General features: G+C 44.3%; 3 protein-coding genes across 4 annotated transcripts; 1 reads left to right on the top strand and 2 right to left on the bottom strand.

Annotated features, from left to right (window-relative positions):
- Positions 1-6,458: 6,458 nt before the first annotated feature.
- On the bottom strand, positions 6,459-14,859 carry LOC310818795 (fizzy-related protein homolog). 2 transcript variants are annotated; one of them, XM_083689828.1, is made up of 14 exons: positions 14,738-14,856; positions 14,108-14,178; positions 12,907-13,035; positions 12,534-12,597; positions 12,069-12,199; positions 11,512-11,594; positions 11,172-11,355; positions 10,931-10,996; positions 10,615-10,717; positions 10,162-10,346; positions 9,692-9,925; positions 8,462-8,566; positions 8,234-8,326; positions 6,459-8,072 (listed from the first exon to the last, which is right to left on the bottom strand). In XM_083689828.1, exons 2-14 carry the CDS (start codon positions 14,174-14,176, stop codon positions 8,031-8,033), a joined length of 1,488 nt encoding a protein of 495 aa, XP_083545954.1. In that variant the 5' UTR covers positions 14,177-14,178; positions 14,738-14,856; the 3' UTR covers positions 6,459-8,030. The 2 variants fall into 2 exon arrangements, with proteins under 2 accessions (XP_083545954.1, XP_083545953.1); XM_083689827.1 differs by having other exon boundaries at positions 14,108-14,859.
- Positions 14,860-16,281: 1,422 nt separating this feature from the next.
- Positions 16,282-19,785, bottom strand: plekhj1 (pleckstrin homology domain containing, family J member 1). The gene is made up of 6 exons (XM_083689910.1): positions 19,323-19,785; positions 19,082-19,149; positions 18,923-18,989; positions 18,644-18,734; positions 18,313-18,376; positions 16,282-18,213 (listed from the first exon to the last, which is right to left on the bottom strand). The coding sequence occupies exons 1-6, from the start codon at positions 19,414-19,416 to the stop codon at positions 18,130-18,132; spliced, it is 468 nt and encodes a 155-aa protein (XP_083546036.1). The 5' UTR covers positions 19,417-19,785; the 3' UTR covers positions 16,282-18,129.
- A 318-nt stretch (positions 19,786-20,103) lies between these two features.
- Positions 20,104-22,704, top strand: sf3a2 (splicing factor 3a, subunit 2). The gene is made up of 8 exons (XM_083689581.1): positions 20,104-20,151; positions 20,708-20,989; positions 21,130-21,176; positions 21,265-21,374; positions 21,515-21,564; positions 21,686-21,826; positions 21,938-22,006; positions 22,122-22,704. Exons 2-8 carry the CDS (start codon positions 20,792-20,794, stop codon positions 22,425-22,427), a joined length of 921 nt encoding a protein of 306 aa, XP_083545707.1. The 5' UTR covers positions 20,104-20,151; positions 20,708-20,791; the 3' UTR covers positions 22,428-22,704.
- Positions 22,705-22,923: the final 219 nt, after the last annotated feature.

Below are 22,923 nucleotides of genomic sequence, written 5' to 3'. Positions count from 1 at the left end.
GTCCCTTGGAAAGGCTCGACTAACCAATCACAGCAAGGCCATTTCAGCTTTCAAATGCATTTTTAGATTGTATTTTGGAGGGAAAGAAATTGAATGTTTTTCCAAAGAAACATGTTTTTTTTTGTAGTTATTTCTGTTTATTTGCATTGCGGGCTGTCATAGCAACAGAAAAACATATTTAGATAAAGACACAAACACACACACACACACATACACACACACACACACACACACACACACACACACACACACACACACACACACACACACACACAGACAGAACATCTCTCTGTAGTAGATTGTAGCCTTGTGCCCTATGCTGAGAGGCAGACTGGGACTTGTTGTTTTCTGCTCAATGTCACAACAAAATCACTAGTCTTCCACCCAGCACACAAGCAGTTCGCTTTCCTACATCCACCCATCCATCCATCCATCCATCCATCCATCCATCCACCTGCTCCACATCCCCTGCTTCAGCCAGGAAAAAGATACAATCACAAATATAGGATGCCAGAGCCCTGAGAAATTCTGAGAAGGACAGCTTCTTTCAATCTCACATTCCACTTCATGCATATTGCACATTAAAACGTCACACTCCTCACAAACACACTACATGCATTCCACATGCACCCACGCTCATTATAGATGAGATTCGGATATTGGTAGCTGTGGTGGAACATATGATCTGTGACAGTCCTTTTCCAATTCCCTTGTTTCTTCTCTCTCTCTCTCTCTGAAGCCTGTTGACATTCCATCCTCCCTTTGTTGTTCTAATGCCAACCTTTCAGCCCCTCTAAAAAGAGGCAGAGCAGGAATGGAGGAAAGAGGAGGGGGGGGAGGGGAACACAGCACTTGTGATAAACCCTATTTCCCTCAGCACTGCCGTTCACGGAGAGCTAACCCTGTCTACCCATTCTAGCCAAATCTGGATCTATATCTATGTAATGTTTCTATGTGATTGATAATGTGTTATGTTATTTGACACAGTACTGTGTAAAAATCTCATTGAATGTAAATTGTGGACAGACAGTCACAATTTACACTGCACTTGTAGTGTCTACATCTGATTTAGGTTAGGATCACAGTATAGCCTCAGTCTGTTCTCCCTAAACTCATGTTTACTTTCAGACACCAGAGAGAGAGAGAAAGAGAGAGAATGAGTGTGAAATAGAGAAAGAGAGAGAGAGAGAGAGAACCATAATCATTGTCCTCCATCTCCAGTATGATTCTGAGCTGGTAGCTATGCAACAGGACAGGGAGTCAGTGGGAGAGGGGGATGGGGGTGATAGTTTAGCAAGGGAAGGAAAAGGAAGGGAAGGATGGGGGGAAGGGGCCTTGGACAGATAAGATGACAGTCATTATTGGCAGCCATGGGAGTCGGTCTGGCTGTTCTGAAGAAGAGCAAGCAAGCTCGCTCTCTGGAGAAAGATTGACTAGAAGAGATGTGTGATGCTGTTGTGTCTAAATTCCACCCTTGTAGATCTGTTTGACACTGAAGACACCCCTTCATTCTCTGTTGACAATCACAGGGTTTTTGTAAAAGAAAATGCCAATGCCACTTAAAAGGCTATGTTAACATCAATGGTTGTTTGAACATCAATTTCAAGGAGCTGGATACTGGAAATAAAATGGACATTGCAAGGATGAAAACATATTTTGTTATTTTGTATGACTAAACGTTCAGATAAGCACTCATGCATTTTTAAATTCCATCAAACTTTGCGTGATCTGATCTGGAAAAAAAAATAGAGCAACCATTTACAAACACAGTGATATTTCTGATTCAGAATGAAAAAGAAACAACATCGATTGACCCACAGTGGAATAGAATGGAGTAGCACTAGTCGACGTGGGAGCTGTCCACTGGCTCGGTGCTGAATGACGCCCTACTCCTCCGTCTCCCTCTCTCTCTCTCAGCATCTCGCCTTTCACTCCTCCGGCCGGGAAAAACATGCCACCTGTTGCACCAAAGTTTTCGCTCAAAAGATTATTTAAAAAACGTGGGGTGTTTAACGTCATTGAGGCTAAACGATCCGATCATTGACATGAAACGATTGCACATGGTCAAATGTTGGATCTATTCGTGATGATATCTGCTAACGACGGGAGAATACATGTTTCCTCGGATCAAACTGCGGCATGAGAAGATCACACTGAATTAAAGAATAATTCTCCCCAAAATGTTGTGTTCTTTTAATGTCTACTATCATGTCTATGAAGACGAGAAATGGTCTGGTTTCTCCTATACTGACCGTTTTCTTCTTTCGGACATGTCAAGATTTGTTCAACTACGAATGTTCAAACATAAAAACACAACATAAGAATAGTCCATCCTATTAATTGATCTACATTGACTAGATGTTCTTTAGAAACATTTGAAAGGACATCTGGAATAGAAAAAGTCCGACTCACCATCTCGTATGCGGATCAACAGGTGACTCCTCGGTACTGTTTCTATTGGGTTGTGTGTTGTGTGTGCGTCTAGAAGCCGCTCGTCTCCCCGGTTGCCATTGGAACACACGTCAATCTCAACACGTAAGCCCTCCCATCTGACGGCCACGTAATGATTATTATGATGTTACTAGGTAGTTCAGGGAACGATGAAATCCTCTGTTTATATAGCCTGCTGTCCAAAGACGAGAGGGGGCCGGATCAATGCAGATGACGACTACAGGAAGAGACCAATTGAGATTCGATTTCTTTTTCTGGGCTGTAGAAAATTAAGGGTGCGGCCCTAACAAATGATGACATGAAAGATTAGGCCCACAAGTAATTGGCTATTGTTATAGCGCAGCCAAACGTGTTATATTTTTTAATGATAAATCACAACTCTTGCTAAATGGTCTGTAAATGTGCACGTAATTGGGCCTCAATTTAATCCAGGAAGAATTGTCTCGTCCTCAAATTAGACATACACTGAATTGAATAAATGAGATGCATATTGACACGGCTTCACACAGGGTATGTCTACTACAGTGTAATGCCTTTATGAAAAAGGTTGCTGACACTTTTGGGACTACAATGGACTAAAATTAATCAAGCACACCTCAATTAAGTATATCTGAATAAACATATCTCTCTCTCTCTCTCTTTCTCTCAGACCAAAAACATGTTTGGAACATTCCAAGTGCTTCTAGTTTGCATTTCAAATATTTTCTAATAGCCACCCCTGATATCACACAATGCAATGCCTAATTTCCAAACATTGTTAAGGAGGTTACATAGCCATTTGGATGGGGAGGGGATGAATATAGGTTTTCATCTGAAGGCCTTGAACGTTGCCTGAGCCTTTGTCTGAAAAGGTCGCTCATAATTATGAAGTGTCCACGTGTGACTCTAAGACGTTAAAAAGGTCTTAGACATGGAAAAACAAACACAAACACAACAAAAGCTCCAAATAAAAGATTGAAGGGGCAAATGTGTGCAATTTATCTTCAGGGGGCTATCTAGTATTTCTTATGATGAAAGTGGTGAGAGAAGCATCAGTAAAATCGAAGATGAGGACACACAACTAGAACTTCAATGTCCAACGCAGTATCGACTAGGAAATGCACTGTATCTTATCCAAAGGGAATATGTATCGGGCTGGTTAGAGAAGAAGCCAATGATAAGATGTAGCTTGTTCACTCACTAAAAGACTCAGGTCCAACAAAATGGGGATACGTGTATTGTGTCTTGTCTAAATGTGCAGTGTTGCATTGTAAACGGATCAGATACCGCTCCTTATTGGAGGTATAGCTTACAAAAGCATACGTATCACATCCATTCTAAGTGCTAACACCTCTCCCAACTTTTTAATAGGCTTATCCTATCAAAACCTAATAATAACCGAGACATTAAATCTCCAACTTTATATGTGGGGTGTTGGACTGCAAATGGATACGAGACATCTCGAGACCTCTTTGAAGGAAAGTCCTCCCGTTCGGAACCTACAGGTGGTAGTAGGGAGGGGTGGAATCTATGAACAGAACGAGGCCTACACATCAAAGCCTCTTATCAAATAACAGAGATAATCTCTGCCTATACGACCCACCCGTGCTCCATTCATTCTCTGACAATACAAACAGGAGGAGTCTGGGAGGAGCCTTAATGATGAACTAACACAAAAGCACAGGTCCTTTGATATTCCAGTAGGCTGATGTTGACTACCTCTTCAGCGAGGTTTAATGGGGATCATCCTGGCAGTGTACCGTGAAGCTTGGTTGTATTACAGACCTCTCTCTCTCTCTCTATTCTTTCCCCTGACAAAACCATAAGGGGGAAGATTATGCATATTAGGACATGTTCTATGACTCTATTCTCCTCCCAGCTCTCAAGGCTCCTCGAGGGGGGGGGGGGGAGAGTACAAAGACGGAATGCTGTGAGCGTCGTTGATGTATCCGTACATTACAATGGAATATGTGTGTCATTTGCATGGGATTACGCTTTAGTCATGACGGGCAGACAGACTACGGCAGACAGACAGGAGACTATCGGGTCTATTATCTGTCTCTCCGACACACTGCTCTGATCTTTGATTGTTTCTGTTTCTGTGTCTGTGTCCTTAATCCCAAATAGTGTCCATTCTTCTGTCCCAGTTCATCAACAACCCGTTGTCCATCACACATGGAAGCTCATCTCTAGACCTCTTCACTTCACAATAGTCCCTGAGTCTCTTCATTAATGGAAATAGTGTTGATGTGCAAGGATTGGGTAGTATCCACAACGGTCAGATTTCACTTAGCCTATCAGAGGTCCAGGTAGAGCTGTAACACCAGTCTGTTCCTCCACATCTAAATCCACTGGAGTAGCTCAGTGTAATGGAGGTTTGGAATTGGGCACATATCTGTGAACACTGGGACTAAGGGGCAGAAATGGAACAGGACCTCAGTGGATACTCTTCTAGTGGTGAAGAGGGCAGTGGCACCCCCTGGAGGTTCCTTTTAGCTACGACAACTCTGCAAGAGTCATATCATAATGGTTATACGGTTAGTATGGAAGCCAGGACTAGGTTCTCCTGGCCCTCATATCATACATACAACACTCTATGCGCTCTTTACCAATAGTGTGTGTTTCACGAATCATAAATGCTCTCCATTCCTGTACAAACAGACAGTTGAAAAAAAGACAATATAATCCTCAGTACACCAGATATACAGTTCCCTGCATATGCATTTGGACAGTGATGCATTTTTCTGATTTTGGCTCTATGCCCCAAATGTTTGGATTTGAAATCAAACAATTAATATGAAGTTAAAGTACAGATTGTCAGCTTTTATGTGAGGGTATTTGTATAATATATTTGTATAGTATTTGTATATTAGTTTCACCATTTAGAAACAACACTTTTAAACCAAGTCCCCCTATTTCAGGACACAAAAACTATTTGGACAAAAAGCCTGACGGGTGTTTCAGATTAGTCAGGTGAGCTGTCAATGGTTTGTCTTGATTGTAGGCTTTGTATTGGTGCCTGTCAACATGAGGACCAAAGAGGGGGGTCAATGAAAGTCAAGAAAGCCATTATTAGGCTAAAAAATCTGAAACCTCCATCAGAGACCTAGAGGCAATCGCAAACGGCCTGGTAGGCCAAAACCTCTACTGTGGATGAAAAAAGCTCAACAGAGTTAAGAACCCCCCCCCCCAAACAACTGTTCAACAGATAAGGAACACCCTCCAGAAGGTAGGCGTGGATGTGTCAGATTATCAACCGCAGAAGACACCACCAGCAGAACTACAGAGGCTTCACTGCAAGGCGCAGACCACTGTCCTCAAAAACAGAAGGGCCAAAAGCACAGAAAGAGCCTGCAGAGTTGTTGTGAAAAAAGGTGTTGTAGAGAGATAAGACGAATGTTTACTTGTACCAGAGCTTCATTTGGACATAATATGAATCTGTCCAAATACTTTTGGTGCCCTGAAATGGGGGGACCATCACATAAACAAGTGTTGTTTATGGTGAAACCAATCTTTATACAAATACCCTCAAATTAACACTGACAATCTGTTCTTTCACCTCATATTAATTGTTTGATTTCAAATCCAGCCAAAAAGAAGAAAAACTGCTTCACTGTCCAAATACTTACAGTGTACTGCAAGATCTTTTTATTGTATTATTATTTAGTTTCTCTTAGTACAGAAATATTTCTTTATCTTCATAACATTCTTTAGGCATTTCAAGTTGGCAGCATTCTTAGTTTTGTTCCTAAGTGGCATAAAAGAATGAGTACAAATGTTTAGGACGTGAAGCTACAGGCCAGCTTCCCTTAGTTACAGTAACTGTCAGAATACCCCCCCCCCCCCCCCCACACACACACACACACACGCACACGCACACACACACACACACACACACACACACACACACGGTGTACTAAACACATTTTTTACATGGCTTAAATAAATAATAGCACTCATTCAGAGATGGCACATCAGCTCACTCAAACCCCACAACCAAACCGAGGAAAAGAAATGTTACTACAAAATCAACTTAAATGTTTCTTTTCTTTTTTTTGTTTTGTAAAATAAAATACAATGACATATCTTCCTCCCTTGCATCTGCTTAGAGTCACATAAATGCTACAAATAATAATATGAGAAGTGCCCTGGACTAAATATCTTACCACAGACACAACGCCACCAGCAGCCTAACGCTTCAGATTAATAGACAATAGTTCAATGTCTTTCCTTTACAGCGCTTTGGAGTTACTGCAACACCTAAGCAAAATGCTAACCATATATGATTTTTTTCAGTTTCAGTCTTGTATTTTCACCTATTCTTAGTAACTACAGCATGACCCACTGGGATAGCAAGCAGAGATAGTAGTTGTGAATGTTGGAATGGCAGCAGATAAGTAACTTCTGTTATAAAAGTGTCCCCCTACTCCCTTATACGGGCTTGCAAGATTTCCATTAATATTCTACTTCAAGATTTTCCTTGGAAATCTACATACAGTTAGAAAAGGAAATCATTCTCAGAAGGTTATCCCAAAGATTGATTACTGTAAATTGACTCCGGTTGAACTTTGTTTAAAAATCTAAAGACAATTAACAGCTAAACATTTACAGATTTACAGAGAATAGCTTTCTGATTCTGTGCTTTGTCTGATTAAGTTTATGACTACTGCCCAATGTACAGGCTGCGACTGTAGACGTTTTCTCAAATTAAACAAACGTACGATATTAGCCATTATTTCAACACATCATCACACTGCAATTGAACTTAAAAACCTATTTCTTTCTTTTCTCGGGGGGTATAAATTAGAATGGTCCACAACATGTATAAAAGAGGGAGCTCCCACCTCCTCTCTGACTTCACCTTCACTCGGCCTCAAACAGTGAAGTAATAAAACTAAATAATAGTATGAAAATGAACATGTCTGACAAGCTATGATTTTAAGGGTGTACTGTCCCTTTAAGGCAGGCACAAACACAAAGCTTCACTCACTTTGACAAAAGAGTCTGACACACAAACACAGTCTGCAAAAGCACACTTGTGACAAGATAATAACATTATGAAAGAAAACAAAATAAATAAAAACATTCAAAAAAAGGACAAACTCCATATTTGGCAGGTATGCACAGTCTGTCTGTAAACAAAACAGAATCACTTGGGCTGCGGGGGGGGGGGGACGTCCTAGAGTACCCCTCTTTTTCCTCTTCCTGGGGAAGCACAAATGGTATTGTGGGGGATGTGGCCTCTTGACGTGTGGGACGAGGAATTGGTTGGATTCCATTCCAAAAACAAACAACCCTCTCCCTCTGCCCTTGACCTCCCAAGTCCTGACCGTGTGAAATGGCCAAACGGGTGAAAACAAAATGGGGTGCATTTCCTCTCCCTAACCCTAACCCAGATGAAAGGGAAGGAGGCCTCTTTAGATTATTGAGACGCGACCATGGAGGCGACCACTTAGCCTACGGCAGAGCTAGGAGGATCTAAGGACAGAGGGAAGAGGGCTATTTTTCAGAGCGGACTCTGTTGACAGATGAAGTAGAGTCTTCCCCTCAGGGCTGTCCCCCCCCCGCCCCGGTTCCCCCGTGGTACAGCCACCCTCTGGCTACCGGATCCTGGTGAAGAGGTTCAGAACCGACACAGACTCCTACGGAAGAAGAAAAGGGTGTAGGTTAGTGAGGAAGGGGAGACAAGGACACTAAGAGAGGGGAGACAAGGACACTAAGCCAATTTATACGGTTGAGTCACACCCAAGACGATAGAAGGCGTCAAACATGATCAGGTGTGTGTGTGTGTGTGTGTCGTTACCTTGGTGGATCTCATCTTGCTGAAGACGTTCCAGAATCGGAGCGTCTCGTCGCCTGCTCCTGTCACGATGGCCTCTCCGTCAGGAGACATGGCCTAAAGAGGACACACACACTGACCTCAGAACAGTCTCGTATCGTCAACATGGGCAGACACACAAGGACACACGCACACACACGATACACAACCGAACACACATACACACAAAGATGGGCTTTAAAAAGGACTGACCAGGTAGAGTACTCTGTAGGAGTGTCCAGTGAGCTTGGCCACCTGGGTCAGGGAGGGGTACTTCCACACCAGGATCTGGTTCTGGGAGTAGCCGTGTGTGCTCACCTGGGACAGAGCAGAGGAGGAACATGGTTTCATGGCTATTTCTAGTCAATCCACGAACTATCACCATTTCGCGTGGAGCTGCATCACAGCTACCGAAAAAGTCATATACTCTCAATTACAATTTTGACAAAAGTGCTTTTAGTGGTTGTTTGCTAATTGTTGTCACTAATGTTTGCTAATACCTTCTCCTGACAACTTCCCCTTACCCTACACATTTTGGAGCTATTCCTAACCCTAACCACTCGAAGTTAAAGCCCAGCCCTAACCCTATTATTCTATTGTCACTTTATTTTGTTGTTGTTAATAATTAAAATTAATTTCCCCTCAGGGATCAATAAAATACCTATCTATCTATCTCTCTAACCTTAACCACTCTAAGTGAATGCCTAATACAGCCTTAGTGCCAGGTAAGCTATTTATTCATTTCTACTGTAGACGTCTTGTGTATTGATGTAATAGGACACTGCCTTGACGTAGTACATGAACGTTTTACAATCAGGAACATACAACTCTCTCGTTCACACAAGAGTGTTGCATGTCACACAACCACACGGCCCCAGCAACACTCGTCCGTCAGAAAACGGACTAAAACACATACGTATGAAGCCACCGTCTGATTTGATCTGTGGAATTCGGGCGTGGCGCTTGAAACCAAACACTCTGCAGCCTAGCAACACGACAACTCATCCTTGTTTTTAAATCGGCTCAACGGACAAACGGACCGTCGAACGTTCAAAGTCCTCCGACATTTACCGTCTGTAACAAACTGACAAAACGGACAGATCCTGCTCATCTCCGTCAACAGTCGACTCCCGTAGAGACAACGTCGGCTCGGTCCGTAACCAACGGATACGGACACGGATAGTGTGGCAAGGAGCTTAAAGCTTCCCATCCGTGTGGCCTGGGGGGGGGTCCAGCACCGCGGCCGACAGTGCACACATACCGCCATGTCGGCACGGGTTTGAATCCGGCCCATGCCCTGCTGACATACCCTCTCCTCCTTTCTCTATTGCCTCTGTCCAATAATTATTATGATGTATTTCATTTGATTTTTTAAATACGAGAGCAGGACTGCCCCACTCAAAACAACAACAAAAAAACCCAACAACCTTTCCATCCACTCACCAGTTCGTTAGTGTGTTTGGACCAGGCCAGGTTGCAGACCTGGGAGCCCGTGTCTGTGCACTGTAAGGGCTGCCCGGTCAGGGTGTTCCAGAAGCGGATGCAGCGGTCGGCGGTGCCCCCTCCGGAGGCCAGCAGGCCGTGCTGGTGGGGAGACCAGGCGATGGCCTTCACCGCCGCCAGGTGCTCCGTGTACTGCTGCACCGGGAGGACGCTGGAGTGGTTCCACACTAGCAGCTGGAGGGAGGGAGGGAGGGAGAGATGGAGGGAGGGAGAGATGGAGGGAGAGAGAGAGGAAGTGAGAGAGGCAGAGAGGAAGAGAGAGAGGAAGAGAGAGTCAATAAATGAACCCATTTGCCAGGGTTGTGTAGCTTGTTATCAGTGTTACACTCGCATTAGAGTTGGTATATGAACAGAGAAGTAACAGAGGTGTAGATGTGTTTATGGTGTTGATATGTTTATGTTTAAGGAACCTTGTTGTCATTTCCTCCTGAGGCCAGGAGCTGGTGGTCGGTGCTCCACTTGAGCCCGCAGACTTCCTGTCGGTGTCCTTGCAGACGGCGCTCCGACTGGAGGGGCGGGGCTCTGATATCCCTCTGCAGGATCACCCTATCACGGCTCCCTGAAGACAGCTGGTCAGCATTCCATGCTAACGCACCTAGAGAGAGAGAGAGAGAGAGTCATTTAGAGACAACATAAGAGTATTTGAACAAGCCTGTTCAAATCATCTAATTGTTTGAGGTGTTTAAGCATCGGCATAGTTGACGTCTGAAGAGGCTCTCACAGGCTCCCCTCAGGTCCCCCCCCCCCTACCAATCACCCACTCTGGTCCTAGTCCCCCCCCCCCACACTCACCCACTGTGGTCCTAGCCAACCTCCCCACTCACCCACTCTGGTCCTAGTCCCCCCCCCCCCCCCACACTCACCCACTCTGGCTGTGTGTCCCTCCAGCACAGACAGCTTCTTCCCTGCAGCAGCATCCCAGATCTGTACATAGCCCTTATGAGTCCCCACCGCAACCAGGTTCCCCTGAAACACACACACACACACACAGTGATTTATTTATTTATACCCGATATAAATGTAAGTATACATAGAATTAGAATGAGATTCTAGGATCTTGGGATATAGGTGAGATGTGTGTGGAGGATTGTGTGTTATAATGTATGAGTTGAGGATGGGTGTGTGTGTGTGTGTGTGTGTGTGTGTGAGAGAGGTAAAGGAGAAAGATAGATCACTCACTCTCTCTGACCAGCCTACTGATGTCACAGAGTCCCCTTCCACTGAGAGGTCACACAGACGAGTCACCTGGACACAAACACACAGGTAGACAGGATGCCGGCAGGAAGACAATATTTCAATGATATCGCGTTTAAAAAACAAAACATGAGACATTAGGATGGCTACACACAGACCGTGAACTGAATCTACGACAATGCATGAACATAAAAACACAGAGACAGAGACACACACACACACACACCTGGCTGGTGCAGGCGCTCCACAGGTAGACGCAGGTGCCCAGCCCGACACTGAGGACGTTGAGGGAGGACCAGTCCACCAGGTTGAGGTAGAAGTCGTCCTGGAGCTCCGGGGCGTCCAGCACCTTGAACGGAATCTTGGATATCTTCCGCGTGGGTTTCCGGGGCGACCGCAACAGCTTCTGACTACGAGACACGGACACAAGACGCGTTTATTGTGACGAAGCGGAAACCCCCCCCCCCCCCCACCATAAACAAACAATGACGGCCTGAAACACTGTGGACGAACTGCGTGTTCAAATGTAATCAAGTCATCTTCAGAAGAAAAGAGAGACAGGTTACCTGTTGCTGCTAACAGGTGACAGGGAGTATGGAGAGACGGTGTTGCCATCCTCAGGGAGAGACCGTTTGGCACTGACAGAATACTACACACACACATACATACACACACACACACACACACACACACAGAATGAGTGTCTCCAGATCTTTTCTGCCTGTCGCAATAAGACTGTACAACTCCTCCTCCGGCTGGCTCGAACGGGGTGATCAGAGTCAGGCTGGGGGATGTTAAATCATACTGGACTGTTCTTACTGTATATAATGTTTCAGATGTCTATTTCATTCTATTATTCTATTGTCACTTTATTTAGTTGTTGTTTGTGATGTGAGCTGCTGTAACGCCTTCATTTCCCCTCAGGGATCAATAAAGTACCTATCTATCTATCTATAATTATTTAATCATTACCGTATCATTACATTACATACTGAGAGCATTCAGTGCCAAAGATGCAACATTTTAAAGCCATTGCTGTGTGTGGGTGACGGGCAACATGGAATAAACTCAATCATGATGACAGCAAATGATGTTTTAGAATTATATGGTTATCGTTCCGTACACTGAAGAGGCTCCTCTTGGCGGGGGTGGAGGGCTGGAGCCGGCGGTCCTCAGACTGGGGGTCCTGGACTTTCTCTATACCCGCCCCCAGCAGCTCATTCTTCAGCAGGGCAGAGTACGCCAGACCATCCGCTACAGGGGGAGGGGGGGGGAGAGATAGGGGGGGGGGGAGTGAGTCAACAGCCCTAGGAGAAGTGTCTAGGGGCAACTGTTAGGTGTTGACACACACAACACAAGAGAGAAGACATCATTCTTCTGGCCTGAGATGCGCAGGCTTACTTCATTACACTCCCCTGCGAGAACAATAGCCCACTTTTTCACCCCTCTCGCTCTAGAATCCAGAACCGGGTCAATCAGGCCGGGAGTGAGTGGTGAATTGGAAATCAGTACATTTGCAACCTAGAATGAGTTCCCAGCGCAGAATCAATAGGACAGCAGGCTGTAAGGAGACGGGAGGATGGATTACCTTTACTGGTGTCTGTCGTGCCGTCCTTGGTCTTCCGGTTCTGATTGTGGGACTTCTCGTTTTCCTACACCACCATCACCACAACAACAACAACAACAACGTTATAAGAGCTCTCTTATCCAGAAAGTCGCTGCCATTACCTCTCCGCTCAACCCACACGCATTAAAATCAAATACACAGCAATTCTACTAAAAATAACAAGGAAAAATCGTTAAATGCGTTTTTAATTGTAATCCACAAACAATTCATTCCGTCCTTAAAAGCCTTTTGACCGGGTGCCTTATCAAGACAAGACGGGGTATCCGTCCGGTTGCTAGGAGGGTCGTTAGCGGAGGCTTGATTCAATCCCAGGGTGCATTGCAGGTGGACTCACGTTGATGCGGTGGAAGTTGACGCTCCAGTTGGCCCCGGCGCGGGAGGGGATGAAGCGGTCGCCGTGTTTGCTCGGGGACGACAGCGGGGAGTTGGTGGGTGTGAGGGCCTGCACCGCCTCGATGGCCTTCTACACAGAGGGACGGAGAGACAGGCTCAGACGGGGAACCGTGTTTACAGGACAAGACCTTCTCCCTCTCGTCACTTTTACTGACGTCTAACCTACCCGTCCGCACACAGGACACAAAACCGGTGGTGAAACGGATGAGTCCGACCTAACCCCTGCATAAAGTACACACTAACCTTCTTATGTATCCACAGAGAAATACAATGAGACAAGAACGGACTTGAAAACAAAAAAAGGATGGGAAATTTACAACGGATAAGCAATGCAGATATATATATATATATATTGTTTTATATCAACCACACATGAGGTCTAGTTTAGACATTCCATCACGTGCATACTGTTGTGACAGGACAGGGCGACCAGAGAAAGGGGAGGGGGTGATACTTGGTATAAACAAGAGATGTCAATCAGAGAGGAGGCTTCTACACAGGCAAAACACCAGGGTATCTGTGACCAGCCAGGGAGAGTATCTGAATACAGCCGTAGCTTTTCAGACTCCACGCCCAGCGTTATAGTCTAGTTACACACAGGGACAGAGAGAGAGAGAGACACACCCTCTTCGCAAACTAGTTAAATCTCACGTTATTATAACTGCTGGGAGGAGGCAGTATCAGACCATTGTCGTGGTAATCTGAAGACATCTTTGGAGGAGTCAATTTGAAACATTGCAAGTAGTTGTTGACATTGGTATCTTATCTCTTATTGCTCATGCAGTTTTGTTGACATTGGTATCTTAGGAAAAAAACGGGTTATATACATGCCAGCCAGCCAGGTAGCATAGCAATGTGATGCATGATTGGTGCTGAAATAATAGTGGATTTGCAAGCATACGATGTCTAGAGATGACTAGCATATCAATTTCAGAAAATTCACTCTCCAAGCACCCAATACCTTGCTGCTGAATGTGTAAACACTCAGACAAGATCCATTCATCTATTGAGACATGACCTAACTTGTAATTTGCTCACTGGGCTACACAATACAGCACATATTGTGCAACACAACACAGAACACACAATTTGACAGAACAATAATGTCCATAAAGCAGACTGTATGGTCCATCCACACTTACTATTGGGCTGGCGTTCTCGTTCTGGATGTTGATCTGCCTGAGCAGCCTGCACTCATAGTCCTGGTCCATGACTGCGAGACAGAACATGTTGGAGATGGAATACACCACCACATGAAACAATTCGCTAGCTATCACAACCCTCCTTGTCATGTGAAAACATAGCAGTTTTTTTTTTTATGGTTCTACCATTCATAACTACAAGACGGTACGTACACACACACACTGTCTGATTGTTGTAAGCTCTCTATTCATTACTTCTGAGTTGTTTTGATTTCACTAGCTAGCTAACTAGTACTAGGTAGGAAATCAGAATTGCACAATACAAACAATGGATCAATTATACATGTAAACCTGAGCATCAACACAGCAACGTAGCTAGCTTCTCAAATAACCAACACAAATGCTAAGTTTGACGTTCAACTAGCGAGTTCGCTGGCTAACTAGCTTGCTAGCTAGCTAAGTTATACATAATTCCCCACGATTCGCCATATAACTCGCTAGCTAACGACTAGTACCTGATTAGCCATCCAGCTAACGCTAGCATACAGTAGCTACATTGTTTATGCACAACCAGCTAGATTAGCAAGCTAGAACTAATTCACCACAACCTTTCTTTCTCTGGTGCCCTACCGTGCAGCGATACACTCCAAGTTATGCACAGGATCAAAGAAAAGTGCTTCTTCGGAGAGATTTGTGTCAGTAAGATGAGTGTCTTTCTTCTACACAAGAAGATCTGTGTTTTGACCAAACGTTCGATTAGCGACCCGCAAAGCAACATGGGAACGCGGCGGTGACGTCACTGTTTTTGAATCGCACATTTTGCGTTGTCAGGGGAACGGTGGTAAACCAGATGCCCTCTCTTTTTATATGACTTGAAAGTTTATAAAAAAAAGAATTCTGCATAATTGTCATCTGGCTAATTTTTGTTTTTTAATAAACTTACATTAAAAACAGTAACGAGGAGATATCTATTCTATTGATTGTTGATTGTGCTTCTTTATATGTCAGGTAGGTCTGTACAAAGGTAACATTGCTGTACAGAGGTAACATTGCATTCATCGGTCTGTACAGAGGCAACATTGCTTTCAATTCAAAGGATTCGCCCCCAAAGGCCTACATACCTACAACAAGGAATTGTTGTCAAGCAGCCCTATGGGGTTAGCCTATCTGTCCGGTAAAGTCAAGAGCAAGTCGACCAACCACAGGGTCTGAACTGCAGCTGGAAGCCACAGTCTTAACAGGGTTATTTGTAGCCTGGCCTCAGGCTCTGCACTTTGAACACACAGCAATTGTTTGCCAATGCTGTGGATAGCATGGCCTATATCTAACTGCTGTACTTTTACAAGGCTACACCGTTGCTTTAATCTCCGTCTTGCTCTCTTGACACAGAGAAAGTAAAACAGACACAAAGACCTAACCCACATTTACGGCTGCAAAAATCGTCCCTGAACAAATTGAGGGCAAATTCACTAAACTAAGTTGATCATGATTCAGATGCATGTCTCTCTTTCTCTCTGAAATATCTTTCCCTGTCTCTCTCTCTCTGCAACTCAACTGATGCATCTAATGAGATTCCTTTGTCAATAATTCAACAGGGGCCGGTGTGACAGTGCCAGCAGAGAGAGCCAACTGCTCTGTCAGTGGCATCAGGAGTAGTGCCTGTTACAAGACAGACAAAGACACACACACACACACACACACAAGGTTGAGCGAGCTCTAGAATGCACACAGGGTTTCTTTCACATCCTGAAATCTTGTTAACCCTGTTATCACACAACTCAAGAGAATGATGCACATCTGTTACTTAAATGTCTGCATTGTTTTGGGAAAATTCACTAACAAAGCAGAAAATGTTGTTGGGCACATTCTCTTAGTTGTTTTTTTCTTTCCAGTTGCGTTGAAATGTAGGACCAATCACCAGTCCTAAGATACAGTGTCTATCAGGATAAGGCTAGATTATCTTAGCCTGGGTGGCAATGCGAACAGGGCAGTAGGACAGCATATTTATAGCAGTGACATTTTGGTCTCTAAGCATATGATAAAATGAAAATGGCGTCATTTAATTGACAGTGTGGCCATCTTAATGGGGACTGGGAGTAATAGCAATAGCAGTAATGACAATTTCATTAAATTCAAATCTATGAAAAAGAAATTTGTTATTGAAGATTAACATCTCTGGTGTTACACAGCCGATTTATTCTTGCAGAAATGATACACCCACTCTCAAAGTTGATGTCTCTATATTATCGATGCTTAAAACAGATTTTTATTAAAAAATAATTGTAGAAATAATAGGATTCACAGACTTAGAGTATTGCAGGATGACAGTGAGACATACATCGTCTTACCTAAAGTAAAAACTGAATAAGGCTGGAAGTTTACCCACACGGAACAGTGTGCAGGAAAACAACATAACAGAAACATTTATTATCAATATCACTTTTTTCTCATCGCTAAGAAGAACATTTGGAAAAAAATCTAAGCAAAGTCTCCCTTGATACAGTGTTGTGGAACACAGTGGTACAGTGTTGAGGAAATTGTGGTCTGGAGAAAGGAAGAGCTTTTGCTGTAACAAGTTTAGTGTCATTGCTTCTGCATTCAAGCTTGGACTTGTAGTTGTAGGGAAGTTGGTGACACTTTCTTTATGAAGGCATCATCAACATCACTTATGCACTGGAGATACAAATCAACAATATTCCCATCATACATCCAATTTCAAATTTCAATTTGAATCAAAGTGCGACATCAGTTAACAACTAACAGATCAATGATGGCTAAACAAAGTCTAGCACAAGAGCCTTAATAGGTCGGTCGGTGGCAGGTAGTCATGAGGGCAACAGCTCAACTATGGGACACATTCCACTATATGCACTTATTAACAGGAGAGAGTTTTGAATACATTAAAAACAAAAGTGAAATGCCTCGTTCAGAAATAATTGACAAACAAAGATGTGCAAACATATGCCACTAATTAAAAAAAAAAGAAGAAGAAGAAAGAAATACATCAAATGCACTAAATGTGATTTAACTTTGGAATATTGGCCTAGCCAAAACAATAAGGACTGAAGAGTGATGGAGGACGTGAGCGATTCAACGGGAAGAGGGTTTGATAGGAACAGTGCAGCCCGGCTGATCACTTCAATGTCTTAGTGGGAGACGCTTCCGGAAATCTATAGACCTCTTCACACACTGTACTCTGTACATTCACTGGCTTTTACACTCGGTTTCCACCAGTGGCCACCAATGATAGCCCTGGTCCTGGAGAGCTATAGAGGAGGCAGGCTTCGACCAGCTGAATCAAGACTGTTATTACTGGGATATAACACATGCCTACTCACCCTCCAAGAGTCCTCCAGGACTTGGGAGACTTGGAGACTACTGGCTAACATTACAAACGTTTTATCACATTGTCTAGAAAATACAGCATGTCTGACCAGAAAACCATAGTATAAAACAATAACATATCTACAGCGAAGAGAGTCTGGTGTTGATCAACCAAACAAACCCATGTTTGAAATGAGTGCGACATCCGCTTCAAGTGGAACTGAGGAAGAGAGGAGAGTTGTTTGGTGGCCAGCCTGACAATGCAGCAGTGAAGACTGACAACCTTAATAACAGACAAACCCAAACTCTGGATGGTGTGATGGCAGGAACAGATAGAGGGGAGTGGGGCAGGTGTAGGTTGATGTATGGGAACGGTGGGATAGGGGTCGGGATGTAGGAGAGGTACTGTACCATCCATGGTGGTGTGTTGGGTGAAATGGTTAGGTGAAGGTTTGCCGAGCAGGCTACAGCTACAGCTACTTTGCTACAGCTATTTGTGGGTTGATGAGTGATGCTTAGCTCCAGGTGCAGGTTGGCGTATGGGGTGGACTAGAGGGGGCGCCTAGGACAGGTTGGCAGAGACAGCTAGTGTCAGTATAGAGATTCTGAACACAGATGAGAGTGGACAGGTGAACGTAGACCTGGGAAGTGAGAGAGGAGAGATGGGCAGGTGGGGGAGGGGGAGGCTACAGGACATCTTAACTGTCTTTAGGCATGAGCTGCAAGCAATTGTTGACCTGGAAGCGAGTCTCATCTGATATTCCATACTGCTCCAAAGGGTCCTACAGAGAGAGAGAGAGAGAGAGAGAGCAGTGTGTGAGAGAGACAGTTTGTTGGTGCTATACGCTGTAAACCTCAGGGAGAAAAGGGACAGTTCTTACCTTGCCGGTCAGCCGGTGGATTTCAGTACGATAGAATATTAGGTTCTTCCTCATGAACTCATAACTGTAGGAGACATGATCACAAACAGAGATGTTACAATCGAAGCGAGACCCGGATGAGGAATAATAGACGACAACTACTCACCAATGCAAGCCATGCAAGCTTTTGTTCAAGCCCAGCACTAAAAGCTGATTCAAATGATGAACTACTCATCAAAAGCATGGTTAGTTGATCAGGTGTTTGGGCTGGACTGGCACCAAAGTCTGCACCCTTAGAACAGCTCTCCAGGACGAGGGTTGGTGACCTCAGAGTCACAGGGGGCGGTCTTACCTGGCCTTGATGATGGAGTCTATCCACTCCTGACACTGCTCCTGGGAGTCACACTCAAACAGGTACTTCCTCTCTGCCTCATCTAGGAAAGCTGGAAGAACATTGGTCAGAACATTAGGACAGAAGATGACGTTTCCAACATTTCCTTCCAACATCTAAACCTCACAGCTCTCTTTATCTATTGTACTTTCATGGGATGAGTCACTTGTGGGTTACATTTGGGAACACTGTTCCACTAGCTCTGTGAAGAGAGAGTGGAGGCCTTAGTTTCAGGCTCACCGATTGAGAAGGCTTGGTTGTCTTCCCTCTCTACCCGGCACTGCTCCAGCAGCAAGGCTCCCACTGGCTGACAAGGAAATACAGATCATTTTCAGCACATTTCCTCGTTTTAGTCATCAAGGGAGATTTACAGTCAGAGTACAGTCTGATAGCTCTTACCTCCTCCTCATCAGTGCGGAAGTAGAAGAGGAAATTAACCACCAGCTTCACCAACCTCTTCTTTACAACTAAAAGATTACAAGTGAGAGGAAATAGACGAACATGTCATGATCAAACTAACTTGGCATGACGGCAGTACTGTTGCAAGCCATGCTGAACTGAAAATTGATCAGAGAGTGTCAGACATCAGCCATCCAGTATTATTGATACACAAGAACACTGATGATGTCAAGTCACATACCGTCTCCTTTCTTCGGCCCTCGCATCCCCAGCTCTGCCGCCCTCTCTGAAGGTTGGCGACTCAACGAGATAAGCTCCTTCTCGTTGAAACGCATTTTGAAGAATTCCACTGACACAGCACAGGGTTGGCAGATAACCACTAGCTCACTAGAGTCATTTCCTCATAGCTGCCTTAGGGCACAAGTCACTAGCCTTGCCAGTGCGACTGTTAAATAATTGGCATGTTGCTAGCAAGAGCTGTCCATTGCTGACTGCTGCAACTCGTCTCTCATTTGACACCCCCACTAGGTCAGGCAGCTACTGATCTAGTTCCTGAGGACAACCAGGAAACTTGAGGGAAAATTGTTGATGCGTTCACTTTCCACAACGCTCTGCCTCACTAACAGTGCTTGTTCAAATGTGTTGGGCTGCGATTAGTCATATCAGCGGTCAGGCAAACACACCGAGGTCGAAGTTTTCCATTAATACGCCCCTGCAAAAAATAAGTGGACACTCCTTTAAATATGACTCATCTTGCTTCCGTAGTATGGTGGCCATTTGGGGACAATTGAACAGATGGATAATATTCATACCAGTTGTAAGGTCTGTAAACATACATTATCGCCAAACAGACGTTTTGCAGTGAATGCATTGAATGCAATGAGAGCATTCTTTTATATCCTCATATTCCTAATAAACAATTTCTAAAGATAAAACAAAAGACGAAGACTTGAAATCGTTTTAAACTGAAGTGTGTCATTTGTCAATAAAGTTATACAAAACAGGAATTGGTTACGCATGCGCGTCATTGTTTTGTCAATGAGCGGCGTGACCCGAACGTCGATGAATTGGTAAGTTCTGGAGACTAGTAATGATGTGTTAAACTTGCATTTAAGAACATAAGATTAATTTGGTGAGCTTCATATACATATATTACATAGATATGGCAAGCAGTGTTGGTCTGATTAGTTTATTTAATGTTTCTATCGTTACACTGATGTACCCTGCAGGTTAGCTACAAGCTAGCTAGCAACAACATTTCAGCCAGCGCATCATACCGGCGGCTGGGAACTATATGCTGTAATCTATGATTTAACCCAGTCCAGTGCCATGATTGCTTTTGTTAAGATTCATAAATGCATATATATATTGAATGTAATGAGTGTAAAATGGCCAGTGTAGCAAGTTAGAACCATGGATATGTAGCTATACTCGCAAATGAATGGACACATAGCCGAGAGTATCCGACTCCATAGCCCATGAGGATACTCCGACTTTAAGGATTCACTGATTCTGAATCTAGCTAATCTCAATATCAACTGGTTTACCAACTGTAATTACTCCCATGGACTTGTATTCGTAGCAAAAGAGGTATTGGTGACTAACATATTTCTATCTCTCTATAAGATTCTCTACAAGTAATTGAGAAGACATCTACCTGATCTGTAGCTGTCCAGCAGAAGCAGTGTGTGAGTCCATCACCCTGCAAAGATGGATTTCCAACATCGAGCTGGGGGTAAGACGGGGAGTGGTGGGGTGGCGTCCTCATCGGAGAGTAACCGGGATCGGCGGGAAAGGCTACGGCAGCTGGCCCTGGAGACCATTGACATCAACAAAGACCCCTACTTCATGAAGAATCATTTGGGCTCTTATGAGTGTAAACTGTGTCTGACACTTCACAACAATGAGGTAACAAAGCACTCCTATAAACCCACTACTCTATGCCACTTTTACATATTTGAATGTTGGGTATTTTGTTGCGTCTGTGATGCCTTGGTTGTTTTTCAGAATTCCCTGTGGGATTCTAACTCTGCACCTTTGTCTTTTAGGGCAGCTATCTAGCTCACACACAAGGAAAGAAGCATCAAACCAATTTGTAAGTACACATTTCTAGCGTACGTTTGATGGCATTTGGACTTGGTGTGTTTGTTTGTGACTAACAACTCTGTTTTGGTGGAATGCAGAGCGAGAAGAGCTGCCAAGGAAGCCAAAGAGGCTCCTTCCCAGCCAGCCCCGGAGAAGGTGAAGGTCGAGGTCAAGAAGTTTGTGAAGATCGGTCGACCAGGATACAAAGGTAGGCCACGCCATCAGACTCCCATGTAGGCCTATTGAATGAATCACCGTCACCAGACTCCATGTAGGCCTGTTGAATGAGTCTCGTGTGATGTAAAAAAAAAAAGAAGAAAAATAACATAATATTCTCCTTCCCAACAGTAACGAAACAGAGAGACCCTGAGAGCGGGCAGCAGTCCTTACTTTTCCAGGTAAGATTGAATTGAGACATGAGCATAAGAATCATGGTCATGATTGGTCATAAGCGATGAGTTTCCACCATTTTGGTTTTTACTCCCTATATTGTCTAACGGTCCCACCTCCTCCTGTCAGATTGACTACCCAGAGATAGCAGAGGGGATTGGGCCCAGGCATCGCTTCATGTCTGCCTACGAACAGCGCATCGAGCCCCCAGACCGTCGCTGGCAGTACCTGCTACTGGCTGCAGAGCCCTATGAGACCATCGCTTTCAAGGTGTGTGTGTGTGCGTGTGCGCGCACATTTTGTAGTCATCGGTCACCCTCTCTTTATATGTGGCTTTCGGTCTTTGTTCCTGTCACTGAAAATGCATCTGTGTTCCTTCAGGTTCCAAGCAGAGAGATTGATAAAGGCGAGAGCCGCTTCTGGACCCACTGGAACAGGGAAACTAAACAGGTGCAATGAGTTGGCAAGAACTGTCCCATTATGGATGGGTACTGTCATTATTAGGTTTGGATGGCTACCAAAATGTACACATCAATTAACCGCTCTACCCTCTCTTCTCTTTCAGTTCTTCCTCCAATTCCACTTCAAGATGGAGAAAGCCCTCCCCCCGTCCAGCGGACCCGTACCCCCCATGGGTGTGAAACGCCCCCCTCCCCTGATGAGTGGGATGGGGCCTCGCCCACCCAATGAGCCCATGCCCCCTCCACCACCAGGAGGGATGCATATGCCCCCTCTGCCCCCCGGTGCCCCTGGCCCCCCGCAGATGCACCACCAGATGCCCCACGCCCCCGGCATGCCCATGCCCCCCCTCATGAGACCCCCCCTCCCCTCAGACGGGCCTGGAGGAATACACCACCATCCAAACAACTGATCTACAACCTAACCGATAGTCTTCTGCCCCTTATTTGTTTGCTATTACAGTGCGCTGTCTTTCGACTGAGATGTACAGCTTAAATACTGTGGATTTAACTTTGTATACTTACATGTATACTTTTCTACAGATGTAAGTCAGGGTCCATACTCTAATGTGGATAATGTACGCAGTTTTTAATATTTGTCATTCTGAAATATTGTTTAAGAAAGACGTCCTCTGTTGAAGCTCATCTGCTCATCTTTTACGATTCTTTTTTATAAATAAATATTTGGAAAAAAAAAATCTTTCACCATGTTTTCTCTGTGCTTTGACAAATTGGTAATTGTTTTATTGCACACATCACATTTTAGCAATAATCTTTTAGTATATAACTGATTAAAAAAGGGGATAGCTTGTGGTGTTACAGTAGCAGAGATGTGATGCAAGCAGGATCTGTATTACCATTTAAATATTTTATGTGTAAGCAAATAACAGCTTCACATAGTATATCTAT

This window comes from Argentina silus (genome assembly GCF_951799395.1).
Source record: "Argentina silus genome assembly, chromosome: 18".
Taxonomy (NCBI): domain Eukaryota; kingdom Metazoa; phylum Chordata; class Actinopteri; order Argentiniformes; family Argentinidae; genus Argentina; species Argentina silus.
This window is presented reverse-complemented; position numbering and strand designations above follow the sequence as displayed.

Coding starts and splice junctions, on each gene's coding strand:
- LOC310818795 (XM_083689827.1), bottom strand. CDS start 14,257: ATGACAAGGAGGGTTGTGATAGCTAGCGAATTGTTTCATGTGGTGGTG. Junction 13,036..14,107: donor ACGAGAACGCCAGCCCAATA/GTAAGTGTGGAT, acceptor CCCTCTGTGTAG/AAGGCCATCGAGGCGGTGCA. Junction 11,356..11,511: donor TCACCTGTTAGCAGCAACAG/GTAACCTGTCTC, acceptor CGTGTCTCGTAG/TCAGAAGCTGTTGCGGTCGC.
- plekhj1 (XM_083689910.1), bottom strand. CDS start 19,416: ATGCGTTTCAACGAGAAGGAGCTTATCTCGTTGAGTCGCCAACCTTCA. Junction 19,150..19,322: donor AGGGCCGAAGAAAGGAGACG/GTATGTGACTTG, acceptor GTAATCTTTTAG/TTGTAAAGAAGAGGTTGGTG. Junction 18,214..18,312: donor TCCACCGGCTGACCGGCAAG/GTAAGAACTGTC, acceptor CTCTCTCTGTAG/GACCCTTTGGAGCAGTATGG.
- sf3a2 (XM_083689581.1), top strand. CDS start 20,792: ATGGATTTCCAACATCGAGCTGGGGGTAAGACGGGGAGTGGTGGGGTG. Junction 20,990..21,129: donor TGACACTTCACAACAATGAG/GTAACAAAGCAC, acceptor TTTGTCTTTTAG/GGCAGCTATCTAGCTCACAC. Junction 21,565..21,685: donor AGCAGTCCTTACTTTTCCAG/GTAAGATTGAAT, acceptor TCCTCCTGTCAG/ATTGACTACCCAGAGATAGC.